Source organism: Schistocerca nitens, chromosome 6 (genome assembly GCF_023898315.1).
Source record: "Schistocerca nitens isolate TAMUIC-IGC-003100 chromosome 6, iqSchNite1.1, whole genome shotgun sequence".
In the NCBI taxonomy this organism is placed as follows: Eukaryota; Metazoa; Arthropoda; class Insecta; order Orthoptera; family Acrididae; genus Schistocerca; species Schistocerca nitens.
Window position 1 is genome coordinate 373,164,047 of NC_064619.1, and position 15,378 is coordinate 373,179,424.

The 15,378-nt window shown below is 41.2% G+C and overlaps 1 protein-coding gene across 1 annotated transcript in view; it reads right to left on the bottom strand.

Annotated features, from left to right (window-relative positions):
* Positions 1-15,378, bottom strand: part of LOC126263641 (HEAT repeat-containing protein 1) — a 291,901-nt gene that overhangs the window by 124,560 nt on the left and 151,963 nt on the right. The window contains exon 14 of the mRNA XM_049960733.1: positions 10,450-10,675. Within this exon, the coding sequence (XP_049816690.1) occupies positions 10,450-10,675 (226 nt within the window). The remainder of the gene's footprint in view (positions 1-10,449; positions 10,676-15,378) is intronic.

The window sequence follows — 15,378 nt, forward strand, 5'->3', positions numbered from 1 at the left end:
TGTGTGTGTGTGTGTGTGTGTGTGTGTGTGTGTGTGTGTGTGTGTGTTACCACGAACATTAGTGGAAAATTAGAAGTGAACTTTTGTTTGCCTCAATTAGGAGACTTATATTGGCATCTTCATTGTTACCTTTCTTTTGTTGTTCAGTCATCAACCTTGTGAACATACATAAATAAAAGTTGTGTTTGTGAAAAATTGTGAATTATCAGTCATAACAAAAGAGGGCGACCGAGTTGGTGCCTGCGTGTGTCTTCCTCAGGGTGGAAGGTTGTACTTCAGCAGCTGGTCCAAAGTTTGCACGACTTACTGCAAGGTTTCCAACAGTTTTGCAAGAAATCTCAGGGTACACAGGAACGCTTATTTACGGAACTCTTACAAAACTGGCCGGTTCTGCTGTCCATGCCGTTTCCTGCTTTCAACAAGGATGCTAAAGTTCGGGCTACTGTTGTTGTGGTCTTCAGTCCTGAGACTGGTTTGATACAGCCCTCCATGCTACTCTATCCTGTGCAAGCTTCTTCATCTCCCAGTACCTACTGCAACCTACATCCTTCTGAATCTGTTTAGTGTATTCATCTCTTGTTCTCCCTCTACGATTTTTACCCTCTGCGCTTCCCTCCAATACTAAATTGGTGATCCCTTGATGCCTCAGAACATGACCTACCAACCAATCCCTTCTTCTAGTCAAGTTGTGCCACAAACTTCTCTTCTCCCCAATCCTATTCAATACCTCCTCATTAGTTATATGATCTACCCACCTAATCTTCAGCAATCTTCTGTAGCACCACATTTCGAAAACTTATATTCTCTTCTTGTCCAAACTATTTATCATCCACGTTTCACTTCCATACATGGCTATGCTCCATACAAATACTTTCAGAAACAACTTCCTGACACTTACATTTATACTCGATGTTAACAAATTTCTCTTCTTCAGAAACGCTTTCCTTGCCATTGCCAGTCTACATTTTATATCCTCTCTACTTCAACCATCATCAGTTATTTAGCTCCCCAAATAGCAAAACTCCTTTACTACTTTAAGTGTCTCATTTCCTAATCAAATTCCCTCAGCATCACCCGACTTAATTCGACTACATTCCGTTATCCTCGTTTTGCTTTTGTTGATGTTTATCTTATATCCTCCTTTCAAGACACTATCCATTCCGTTCAACTGCTCTTCCAAGTCCTTTGCTGTCTCTGACGGAATTACAATGTCATTGGCGAACCTCAAGGTTTTTATTTCTTCTCCATGGATTTTAATACCTACTCCGAATTTTTCTTTTGATTCCTTTACTGCTTGCTCAATATACAGATTGAATAACATCAGGGAGAGGCTACAACCCTGTCTCACTCCCTTCCCAACCACTGCTTCCCTTTCATGTCCCTCAACTCTTATAACTGCTATCTGGTTTCTGTACTAATTGTAAATAGCCTTTCGCTCCCTGTATTTTATTCCTGCCATATTCAGAATTTGAAAAAGAGTATTCCAGTCAATATTGTCAAAAGCTTTCTCTAAGTCTACAAATGCTAGAAATGTAGGTTTGCCTTTCCTTAATCTAGCTTCTAAGATAAGTCGTAGGGTCAGTATTGCCTCACGTGTTCCAATATTTCTACGGAATCCAAACTGATCTTCCCCGAGGTCAGCTTCTACCAGTTTTTCCATTCGTCTGTAAAGAATTCGTGTTAGTATTTTGCATCCGTGACTCATTAAACTGATTGTTCGGTAATTTTCACATCTGTCAACACCTGCTTTCTTTGGGATTGGAATTATTATATTCTTCTTGAAGTCTGAGGGTATTTCGCCTGTCTCATACATCTTGCTCACCAGATGGTAGAGTTTTGTCAGGACTGGCTCTCCCAAGGCCGTCAGTAGTTCTAGTGGAATGTTGTCTACTCCAGGGGTCTTGTTTTGACTCAGGTCTTTCAGTGCTCTGTCAAACTCTTCAAGCGGTATTGTATCTCCCATTTCATCTTCATCTACATCCTCTTCCATTTCCATAATATTGCCCTCAAGTACATCGCCCTTGTATAGACCCTCTATGTACTCCTTCCACCTTTCTGCTCTCCCTTCTTTGCTTAGGACTGGGTTTCCATCTGAGCTCTTGATATTCACACAAGTGGTTCTCTTTTCTCCAAAGGTCTCTTTAATTTTCCTGTAGGCAGTATCTATCTTACCCCTAGTGAGATAAGCCTCTACATCCTTACATTTGTCCTCTAGCCATCCCTGCTTAGCCATTTTGCATTTCCTGTCGATCTCATTTTTGAAACGTTTGTATTTCTTTTTGCCTGCTTCATTTACTGCATTTTTATATTTTCTCCTTTCATCAATTAAATTCAATATTTCTTCTGTTACCCAAGGATTTCTACTAGCCCTCGTCTTTTTACCTACTTGATCCTCTGCTGCCTTCACTACTTCAACTCTCAACGCTAACCATTCTTCTTCTACCCATTCTTCGAGCTACTATAGACGCAATTACAGAATTGCTGTCAGACTGCTCTATTGCTGTGTCTCGATCTCTTCATGCTCAGGTTGTGTGTCGGTGCCTGAAGACAAGCCCTCTATTTGAACATTCCCAACTAGCAGTTCCTCTCGTCAAATCAATAGCAATTAATCTGACAATGACTACTTTCATGTAAAATTTTACATATTTTCGCATCTGACAGAACACATCATGTACTCTGCGTATGCAACTTCCTTATTCAATACATAAAACCCAATAACAACACTCACTCTGCTTATAAAAGATGTAGTATACGCACAATACATCCACGAGGAAAAATTAACCCAGTCGCATGCATGATACTAGCACAAAGAAGCAGACTAATAGAGAAGCAAGGCGGGGTTTCAGGAGTACAGAAGACATTGTTCCGTAAAAATATGTGTGTGAGGAAAAAATTTAACAATGTGCACTGCTTCAAACAAAGCTAAGCAAGCTTTAATTGTGAGTTGATCTATGAAAGACAATTCCATTGCAGGTAGATAAATCAAAGAAAGCACTGCTAGATCAACACTTCAACACCTTTAAAATATATTGAAGTATTGCTCCAGAATCATGAATGTTCGATTTTTTTCTCAAGCGTGAGTGATTGCAGGTTAAAGATTGGTTGCAGTTTCACTTCAATCTACGTAGCATCTAGCTAACCTTCTCTCGACCTAAACCCTGACATCCACTTAAAAATAGACTTTGAAATGCTAATGATTGATATCTTGCTGACCTTTGCCAAGTTTCTAAACAGCAGGAGGATTACCCATAATGGCATGTCTTGTAGATGCATTTAGTACATAGAGGGATTATTTAAAATAATTAATATTAAAGAAAGTTACTGCTCAATAGAAAATGGATGTTCACTGATTATTATAAACACGTGTATACCAAAGCTGTACATTGGTCTCCCGATCCTCTTGAAAAACTATAGCAACTTTTATAGCCACAACTATTCAGCAATATGTTGCACTGCATGACACATTGCTAAGACGTCAGAGAGTGAATGACTCAACAATAACCTCCTGGAAGTCATGTACAAATTTTCCCTCTGTACCTTTTCAGAACACTGAAGCTAATCAAACTGAGTGATTCTACATACCACTATCATTAAATAATATGTGGATTATAGCTTGCACGCACAGTTTAATCTGATACACCCACGCACAAACGTGGAAATGGTACAAGGCTTATCAGTAGTCCAACTAAAGTTCTGGAGCTTCAAAATGCATTAAAGGTTATTCAATGTTTTGAAACAGTGACTTATTTAAGCTGTCTATTACTTTCAAAGGAAAGAATATTTGCTAGTAAAATATTAGTACACTTTCTGAAGGTGCACTTTAACACTGAGAGGAATCATTGGACTATGCTCCATAATTTAATATTTTCACGTAACAGCTTTCCTTCTAATTAACTTAGTTTCATTTAGCTGAAGTAACTGTATTAAGAAATACAGTTACAGTTTACTGTTAATGTAGTGACAGATTAAAGTTTCCATGATTTCCTTGTCTTTTATTGTTACATGTATCTTGGCTCGTTAAGCGTCCCTGAATGTTCTCTTTGCCGGGATATACTGAAACATCCAATATCAGCTGTTGGCTTTCACCTACATCATCATCAAGAGGGTGGACAAAGCCATACTGCCTCTGTCCAATGTGGCTGTCATAATGTCATGGATTCAATACAATTACCAAATGAAAACAACTACAAAATTTATCTCTAATAATTTGAAAAACAAGGAAGTTGAGGGATACCCAAGAAAATTAGAGGATTTTGAGCAGGGAGAAAAAAAACAAATGACATTTGCAATTGTAACACACACACACACACACACACACACACACACACACAGGTGGATTTTCATTAGTACTGCCCTCAATACCATATTTTCCCACATCCATTTTTGGAAGCCTCCATCCCAACTGCATTTAACACATGTTAAAATGAATTGCTGCACAAGCCACATTCAACCACTTGACCAATACACTATAAAATGAGAATCAAAAGTGCAAGAAGATTCATATGTGGAAGAAGATGATCTATCTTCATACTACAGTGAAAAAGTTGACAATCTTGGACGCTACGCATTTTGTAAGAACTGCCTGCATTTCCGTGGAAGAAAGCTTGATTTTGAACTGCTTCAAGAACGATGGCTTTCATTGGGTACTTACAGAAGACATCATACCGGAAGGAAGGAACCGCAGCTGAATAATGGCAGCAAATAATGGGGCAGAAGAAAACACTGACAATCTTAACTTTGATGCAAATGTTGAATGTGATGAATGTATTTCCGTCTGTTAGTCCCTGATAACTGATGAAGAGAGAGAGTGTGTGTGTGTGTGGTGTTCAAGTGTGCTCAACACATGTTATCAGCACCTTTACACACAATAAAAGATATTAATGTGGATGAAATTACTAATTTGGGATCATACACGCCAATGGGAAAGAATGGAAGATGCTATAAAGGAGCCTAAAACACAAGTAAAATGAGAAAGGAGCGAAAAGGAAGGCAGTGGCTGACCACTTATGTAAAATACGGGTGAGCCAGTCGCCCTGTTGGCATATTAAAACCATCTCCCTAAAATCTTGGAAAAAAAAAAAACAGTGGAAAATTCACAAAACTTTAAAACTAACCACATTCATTTGTACGTTATCTAAAATAGAATGCAGATCCATCGGCAAATCAACCGCAGCCTGCTGATCGGAATATAAAACACAGTCCAAAAAAATATGGTGCAATGGGGCAGAGTGGCCACAAAAGCCCCATTGATGCAGTTCCACCAGAATACTATGTCTCTAAGCAGCTATGTCTCTAAGCAGCCTTACTAATGTCAAGGAAGAAGCCAATAGATTGATGTTTATGTAATTTGTCGACTGTGGACCGAAATCTCCGGAATCCACGCTGAGAGCAGCTGAGGAGTTGCCTGATCTCTAACAACCAAACCACATGATAGTTAACCATTTGCTCCACAATCTTTCCTACACAGCTCATTAAGGCGATACTCCTGTAACTACTGGGAGATGTGCAGTCCTTTTCTGGTCTGAGGAGAGATATCAGAACTGCCTCCCTCCACAAGTCAGGGAAGTTGCCTGCCTGCCATATGAGATCAAAACATTAGAGGAGGATTTCCTTTGATGCCGCTGGCAAATGTCGAAGTGTGCAGCACCGGATTTGGTCATGACCAGATGCAGTGTCACGAGTCTCAGACAGTGTCGATTCGAGCTCCAACACGGAGAAAGGGGAATTGTAGGCCTCAGAACTCTTGGATCTTAAGTCCAACTTCCGCCTCTTTACAGTCACATGGTAAGGACAAAACGCCAGATCCTACCTTGTATTGGCAATAGTATTCACAAAATGCTCGGCTAAGCGATGTCTCCGGGTGCTGTTTGGAGACGCCCGTGCTTAAGTACTGCTGCTGCTATCGGTAAATGACTGTGTTTACTGGAAATCCTCCAGATAGCTTCCCACACTATTGCAAAAGAAGTGAAAAGACTGATGGAGTCCAGGTACGCTTGCTATGACCTCATTTTGCTCTCCTTAATGACGCGTCGAGTCTTGGCTGTTGCAACTCCAAAGGCCGTGAGGTTGTCTGCTGTCAGTTGGCATTTAAAATGTCAAAGAGCCACACGCCTGTCCCAAATTGCTGAATGACACTCATCCATTCACCAAGGTACAGGCTGCCTCCTAAGATGACCTGAAGACTGTGGTACGCATATGTCAGGGGCATGATGACTCACACACGTGATATGGTCCACCCATTCCTGGACAGTGCTCAAACTCAGCCAACTGGCTAAACAGTGCCCAGTTAGCCCTGCTGATCACCCATTCTGGTGGCTTCTGTTCAAGCAGTAGGTGGATCAACTGTGGGAAGTGGTCACTGGAATGAAGGTCATGTTGCTTCCCACTGTACTGAGTATGCAAGGGTAGGTGAGCAGAAAGAGAGGTTGATAGTTGAGAATGACACAATAGCAGCCGAGAAATGCATGGGAAGATGCCCTTGTTGAGGATGCACAATTCCTGAGATATAAGGTTCTCAAAGACTCAACCCCTGGGGCAAGTATAGTTTGAGCCCCACAAAACATTATGTGCATTGCAATCATCCATTAGGAGAAACAGAGGGGGAGTTGTTGAATAAGGCCTGTGAGAGCCTCTGAGTCTATGGTATCCTGCGGGGGTATATACAGGGAGCAGATAGTGATCTTCTGACCCGCATAAACAGCAATGGCTGCTACTTATAGGTCAGAAACCAAGGAAAGAGTGGAGGAGTGATGTGTGTTATTGACAAACAAAGCAACACCTCTCTCGGCTCTGTCCCCAGTCAGGCTATCCTTTCGGTGAAAGACATAGCCCAGTAGTACAGCGGCATTGGTAACTTCGAAATGTATTCCTGGTAAACACAAGCACAGGGGCCATGCCTGGGCCAGGAGTTTCAATTCCACCACATGAGTCCAGAACCCATTGATGTTCCACTGCAGTATGGGAGCCATCTATCATGGGGGCTGTACTTTCACCCTGTCTTTCTGCTGGGATGAGGAGCCCACAATGGGTGGAGTTTCAGCCTTGGGACAAGATGGTTGCTCTGGGCAGGCTTTGCAGTCTATTGGCTCTGAAGCAGAGGCAGTAGAGCCCTCAAGTGGAACGACATTGATGGTATCTGATGGTTTACTGCCTTTTTTTGCCTGTGATGCAAGCTTCCCATTTGCTTTTTAGACTGGGAGGGCTTTAAAGAAGCTACCACAGCAGCAATGAGGCAGTGTCCGATTTTTTATAGGGTTCTATCTTTGGAGGTACTGAAAGGTCCACAGTGGCGACAACTGCCGCTTTACCTGACATTCGCAGGAAGGATATGGACTCTGAAACAACTGCAGCTTGACATGTGCACTGACAAATGCAGGTACAAGTGCTGACACTAGCAACCTCCATTTGTGTAGAAGTGTTGGATTTCAAAATAGGCTTTGTAAGGGTCAAAGCAAAAGATGTAGTGAAAGTGGGAGGCTGCATGGCCTTATAGACCTTCTTGGCCTCTTCATACATGATGTGTTTCAATGTCTTAATCTCCTGTATCTTCCTTTCTTCAAGGAAGACAAAGCAATCCCTACTCCACACAGGGTGATCACAAGAGCAATTTGCACACTTTGGGGGGGAGGAGCAGCCAACGCTATCATGGGTGGCCTTGCCGCATTTGCCACACTTGACTTCACCCTTACATTCTAAGGTGGTGTGCCCAAAGTGCTAGCATTTAAAACATCACATTTGGTTAGGGACATATGGCCGTATGCTTAGACGAAGGAAGTCTTGACACGCTCAGGGAGTTTCGTGGTGTTAAAGATAAGGATAAAAAAGTCAGATTTTTGGAGATCCCCATCCACCCTTTTCAATATATTTTGCATGTCAACGATCCCTTCCTGAACCCATTCATCCTTCAATTCCTCCTTGGGAATATCGACAAGATCGTCACAACACCTTTGTTACAGTTCAAGGTGTTGTAGAGCTCCGTTTCTACGGCATATTCCCCAAGGCAGTGAGCTTTCTGTAGGTTGGTACTTGTTGGGAGCTAGCAGTTTCAACCAACACCCTCCCATTACGTTATTGCTTGACAGATTTCAGTGTATCTGCGAAGCCCTCTAAACCTTTCTAAATATAAGAAGGCAAAACCTTCTCATAGCTGCCCTCTTTTCACTTACTAGTGGCCCACTCTTCCCACTGAGAAGAAGAAAAGAAAATTTTGGAGGATCCATTTTGGTCCCACAAGCAGTTACATCTACATCTACATACATACTCCACAAGCCACCTGACGGTGTGTGGCGGAGGGCACCTTGTGTGCCTCTATCGGTTCTCCCTTCTATTCCAGTCTCGTATTGTTCGTGGAAAAAAGGATTGTCGGTATGCCTCTGCGTGGGCTCTAATATCTCTGATTTTATCCACATGGTCTCTTCGTGAGATATACGTAGGAGGGAGCAATATACTGCTTGACTCCTCAGTGAAGATATGTTCTCGAAACTTCAACAAAAGCCCATACCGAGCTACTGAGCGTCTCTCCTGCAGAGTCTTCTACTGGAGTTTATCTATCATCTCCGTAACGCTTTCACAATTACTAAATGATCCTGTAACGAAGCGTGCTGCTCTCCGTTGGATCTTCTCTATCTCTTCTATCAACCCTATCTGGTACGGATCCCACACTGCTGAGCAGTATTCAAGCGGTGGGCGAACAAGCGTACTGTAACCTACTTCCTTTGTTTTCGGATTGCATTTCCTTAGGATTCTTCCAATGAATCTCAGTCTGGCATCTGCTTTACCGACGATCAACTTTATATGATCATTCCATTTTAAATCACTCCTAATGCGTACTCCCAGATAATTTATGGAATTAACTGCTTCCAGTTGCTGAACTGTTATATTGTAGCTAAAAGATAAAGGCTCTTTCTTTCTATGTATTCACAGCACATTACACTTGTCTACATTGAGATTCAATTGCCATTCCCTGCACCATGCATCAATTCGCTGCAGATCCTCCTGCATTTCAGTACGATTTTCCATTGTTACAACCTGTCGATACACCACAGCATCATCCGCAAAAAGCCTCAGTGAACTTCCGATGTCATCCACAAGGTCATTTATGTATATTGAGAATAGCAACGGTCCTACAACACTCCCCTGTGGCACACCTGAAATCACTCTTACTTCGGAAGACTTCTCTCCATTGAGAATGACATGCTGCGTTCTGTTATCTAGGAACTCTTAGCGAAATAAGGGTCCACTCCTTGCATGCCTAAGAAAGCCTTATACAACTGAAGTGCAGCAGGTTGCCCAGAAGTTGCCCGCTAATGATTTTTCCACCTCAACAGCCACGCATCTTATCAGTGTGCAGCATAACTTGGAATTGAGGGGTTTTTCATAGAGGTTTTTACCATCGCCACGATCCGGGTAGTCAAGCTAAGATCCCTGTTCCCTAAGACAAACAATGTTCCACTGCCGTGCTGCATGGAAGTCGCTGAAGCATGGTCACAGCTTACAGTGACAGAGGGCTGGTGGCGCTTACCAGTCCCCTGCTCAAGAATCCCATGGTCACCATGCCCGTACCCAGTAAATGAACACTGAGCCCCTGGGGGCAATTAATGAAGTCTTGCAGGAATAGTTGGTAGATAAAAAAAAAGGAAGGCAAGATCAGAACGAATCAGAATCTTTGCCATTTCCTTTAATATCAAAAGCTACTAAAGCAATGGACACAGTGAAGTGTTGTGTGTAGAGTTCTGAAGTCAAGGACAAAGAGACTACAGGTCCCTAATGACAAAATGCAAGAACAAATTTTCAAGAGCGCATTATTCTATGATGATTATCCGATGTAACATCCAAAGTTGGGTTTTTGATCCTACACTAGAATGCAAATGGTCAAGGATGTTGCCTATGTTCTGCATATGTAGCATTACAAGAATCCAAGACCCTAACATAAAACTAGGATGCTGAAATCACCAAATGATGATAGAAACATGAGCATTTGATACTACAGTATCATTCACATTTTCTATTGAGTAATACATTCTTAACCAACATCAAAAGGAATCTTTTATTTTAATATAAGCAGTTTTTTACTCTATATAAATCATGTAGCATTGTATCAAAATAAAAAGTCATTCAAAAAACTTGTCACACTATTGGACAGAATTTTTGGTCAGTTCTTATCTTTGGGAGGCTACATGTTTAGAACAGCTGACTGGCAACATGAAATTTAAAGTACACAACACTACCTAGCTTTCAGAACTATTAGCTCAACATAACTTAAACAATACATGACACCTTTATTGCACTACATATCATCTTATCAATCCCTTCTTTAAATTTCCTCCCCCATGCCCCAATACAAATACATTATACTTTAGCATTTTAAAATTGCTAATAAGTATAATTTTTTTTAACTGTGTTTATTTGTAAACGAAATTTGTATACATTTAGTCTGTAAATGTTACTTACTGGTATCATTTCAGCAACTTGTGAAAGTACAAGTAATGCATGGTGATGTGTCTGTGGATTCTGTGTACCACGAATACACTGCACCAGCAATGACACATTGACTTCATCCTCAGTCACACTGGAAGGTATGCCATCTGCAGACAGTTTCTGACAACAATTAAGAATGCATGACAATACCAACTGCTTCGTATATTCAACAGGAGATTGCTCTTCAAACTCGAGACATCTGCAGAACATAAATGAAGTAAAATTATTTCTTTTCTTAAAAATCTGACAACAATGTTGTTCTTCAATCTAATGAACAGTATGGTAGAACACATATATGCAGAGAAAAAAAAAAAAAGAGATGAATTTTTGAGACTTCACTTTTCCTACGAACAGTTGGTCTAGATGTCTTTGTATTTCTTGAACAGAACAGAAAATGAACATACAAGTGAGAGTCATCTTCAGCTTTAAATAAATATATAAATAAATAAATGTCTCTGCTCTTTATGGACTATATCAGCACACAAATACATACGGAATCCTAGTACCAAAAACTTGCAGCAATGATTACTGGTCTTCCACACTACTGCAATATATGTCAACAAAAAGGTGTTAGTGTTTTGCAATAAAAAGAAGTTTTGATACAACAGAGTCTACTTCCAGATCAATATCACAGCAACAAATGAAAACTTATTACTCTCCAACAATAGTTATTATCAATGGCCACTATCATGAATCAAAACAACTGTAAAATATATGGCAGGAAAGAAAGTATAAATGTCAAAAGTTTTGATGAATTTGCTTACAGGAGGACAATACGATCAATGTTATCTTTTTGCTCACTTCTTCTCAACCACTTCTAGCAGCTAACAGAAAATTGAATAGACTATGGCATTTAAATGCTAAACTCTCACAGATTGTGAAATCTCTGAAAATAAAATTCTCAATGGTGACAAAGTTGAAATATGATAATAACAAGAGGGATATAAAGATAACCACTGAACATACAGCTGAGGTACAGATATCCTGTTACTATTTCTTCATCTCAGAGTAGAAATTGCACACAATACTCTCAAATGTTTGTTCTATATATTCTGATGTCTGTCTTCCCCATCATGTTTACCTTCCAGCTTTCTCTAATACGAAGGAAGTTATCCCATCACACCCTAACACACATCCTATCATCCCTCTCATCCTGTCCATTCTTCCAGTTAGTGTTTTCCACATAATCCTTTTGTTGAGAGAACCTCAATTCTTATCTTATCGTTCCTCTTAATTTTGAACATCCTTGTGTAACACCACATCTCAAATGCAACACTGAAGAGAGACTTTCAACTGCCAATGCATTCGCTCAACTAAGCCATCTGCTGCCTGGTGGTAAGCTGTGCTTCTAATATGCTTCATACCAAGTAGAACAGTGAGTGCTTTGAAAAGGTAAGACTTTAATTGCCTTCTTTGGTCTGTTGTAACTTGTAGTTGTACACTGAAACGGGTGATCCATCCCCAAAAGAATGTGGTCACCATGGTTTTGGCGGTAATGTCAATCATATGGAACATGTCCAGCCAATGTATGAAATGATCAATGGTTGTAAGACAGTATATAGATCATTCTGATGGTGGGAGCAGTTTGATTATGTGCAGATGCACATGCTCAAGTCTTCGGTTCAGTGGAAAGAACATGCCAAGAGGTGCCCTGACATGCCGGCCAACTTCATTCTGCAGACCATATAATTGTGCACATGTTCCTTATAATCTTTGTCCATATTTGGTCAGACAAAAGCTTGCTTCACTATGTTCATAGTGCCCCGTAGTCCAGGAAGCCATAGGCCATGACCAGAGGTGATTCCCTGCTGCTGAAAGTCAAGTCACAAATTGCTACGGTTTGGTAGTTGCAACGTCATGAGCACGTCTGACAGTGATATTGTAACACGGTGGAGCTGTAGGCCTGATGGTTGCGTCAAAAAGTCTCACTGCTCACTGTCTGCTTGTTGTGCTGCAATGAGAGCTCAGAAATCAACTGTAACAATGATTGGTTCATCCATTGGCACATTCAAATCTCCCTTGACATAAGACTACATGGGTGGTGAGCTGTCTGATATAGACTAGGTGAAGCAGCTGACGTGGTGATGATTTCTTTGGACGCTGGTGGAAAGCATAAGTTAGTGGCTTGTGGTACTAGGGTGAACTGCCATCTCTCTAACACACGGTGAAACTTCTCAATGCAGGCATATGTGGCATACAGTTCACAAACATTAAGTGGACCAGTTTCACTGTGATGGCAATTAATTTTGATTGAAAAAAGCCAAAGCCTGCCAGTATTCACCTATTTGCTGTTGCACTGCACCACCAATTACAGTGGCAGATGTGTTGACCATTAGAGCAAAAGGCGCCTGTGGAACTGGGTGCACTAACAGAGTAGCTTCTGTGATAACAGTCTTCACTTTGGTAAATGCTAACTCCACCTTGCAACTCCACGGTAGTTTGTTCTTTGGCCTTTGTGCACCATGCAAAATTTCATTCAACTGTGCATCCAGGAGGGCATGACTGCGAATGAAACTGTAGTGTCATGGAACAATACCACCCTCACTGGCATCTCACAGTTGGCAACAGAACTGCACATTTCTGACAAATGCTAATTGTGGTCATGCAGGGATGTGGTGGATTCAATCATGTGCACCCACTGAGGCATGGCTTCAGTGGCTCTGAGTATGAGTGCCATCTGCTGCCGTGATATAGGATGGCTGGCGGTAGCTACAAGGCCCAGTCTCAGTTGCAGTCTTCAGCCTTAGTCAACCTTTGACAGTACACTCATACATTAGTAGCGGGAGCCTCACACTGTACGACACACTTAGTTTGTTTCTTGGAACAGCTAGACTTTGTTGCTGTTTGTTCTTTTGTAAAGTTTCTTTGTAACGCTTGGAGAAAACTGTAAGTTAAGTAAAACTCCTGTTTACTGTATTTATGTGTTTGCTAATCATTTCTGCTCCCATCCAGTTTCTGTAAGATGACAGCTGCTGCACCACTCTGTAGCCCATCTCACCTTACCATTTTGTATGAAGTAGTACAGTTGTAATTCTCTAACTGTTAGAGGCTGGGGAAAATTAACTATAGCTTCGATTTTCTCTAGTGGCGGTCGTATACCTTGAGCATTGATAGTGAAGCCTAGGAACTGAATCTCAGCTGCTCCGGTGATGAACTTCGACAGGCTGATAAGCAGATTGTGTGCTTAAAGATGAGTGAAAATTTGCCGTAAGTACAACATGTGTTCTGCCTTAAAGCTTGACATGACCAAACTGTCATGAACGTACTTAAAACAAAAATGCAGCTCGTGTGTAATCTCATTTATGAATTGTTGTAACAGTGGGGCAGCATTACAAAGTTCAAAAGGCATTCTAGAGTACGTGAGCAGTGTGGGGATGGCAGTCTTAGTGTTGAAGTCTGATGGCACAGGTATTTGGTAGAACGCACACACTTAATCCAACATAGTAAAAATGGGCTACCAAGCATGTTAAATGGGAAATCTTCGATTTGTGGTATCGGATACCTGTCAGGGATGGTTCTGGTATTGAATTGTCTATAACCTCCACATGGGCGCTATCCTTTCTTGTTCTTTAGGACGACATGCAATGAAGATGCCCAACTGCTGCTGAGTGGGCGGTAGATTCCCTTTGTAAGCATGAACAATAATTCCTGTTTCACTTCTTTCAGTTTCTCATGTGTCAGGTGGTGCACCCAAGCATGATGTGGTGGTTCTGGTTTGGTTAGTATATAGTGTACTGTCGAGTGCTGCACAGGTGTAAGCATCTGGCATGAGGTCTCTAGAAATTGCTTGAGGAGCTCCACAAATGGGGAGTCACCAGTTACCATCTGCACTGCACAACATACTCATCCTTGGCTTACCAGGTTGGTAGCGGTATCAAGGAGGTGTTGATGAAATAGATTAGACAGAAGTCCATAGAACAATAGGAAGTCCACTCTGACTATGGGGTGCATTATGTCTGCTATGACAAATTGCCACTCAAATTTGCATTGCAGGCCTAAGTTTAACATTAACATGACTTGCCAATGTGTTGAGATCATGGAACCGAATGTCAGGTGGCAGGCACACTAATCAAATATTCTGCAGGATTTCTTCATTAATGGCACTGCTCACTAACAAACACAGGTGTCCCAGTATCTGCGATGGAGTGCGAGCCCCACTTGGTGGTGATGCCAGAATGTCTTGCACCTCCACAGCCATGTATCTTCATTGAGTGCTGCAACAACAGAACTATACTTTCTGTCTGCTGCAGTTACATGCTCTAGCACGAATTTGCTTTTTAACTGAGTGCACCACAGGACAGGATTCTGCTACCAAAACGATAGCAGTTTTACCATTCTGAGACTGATTTCTGAACCTACAAGGACGTCTGCAGTTGATAGAAGGTCTAACATTGCAGAGTTATGGTTACAACCATGCAAAAGAAGTGTAACACTGTTGATGTGGATGTTCCTTACACGGTACGACGCGACATGGTAATAGGTGTCAGTGAGTGACCACTGAGTAGCACGTTGGGGTCACCAATTGTTGCGGGTTTAATAAATTCACTTCACTGCAAAATTCAACATTATCCAGCAACACATTTGATGTTTTTACAGAGAATCAAACAACAGAAAAATTACAAAACAAAGAGCAAATATAAAATCAAAGAGTGATTCTGTTGAAGATAATCACTGTACAGAGTAAACACTTGTGTAAGTAGCACTACACTACATTTCAACACTGCACTTCAATTGTTTTGAGTTTACTATATGCTGAATCTGTCTTTTCAATTACTATTTCTTTGCATTTTTCTGAAGCCCTTTTGCAGTAGCTTTCTTGCGCTTCCTACTGATTCCATTTATAAATGGCTTATAAGGCTGCTTTCCTTTCTTTTCCTTAATATTTTTGTACTTCCTTCTTTC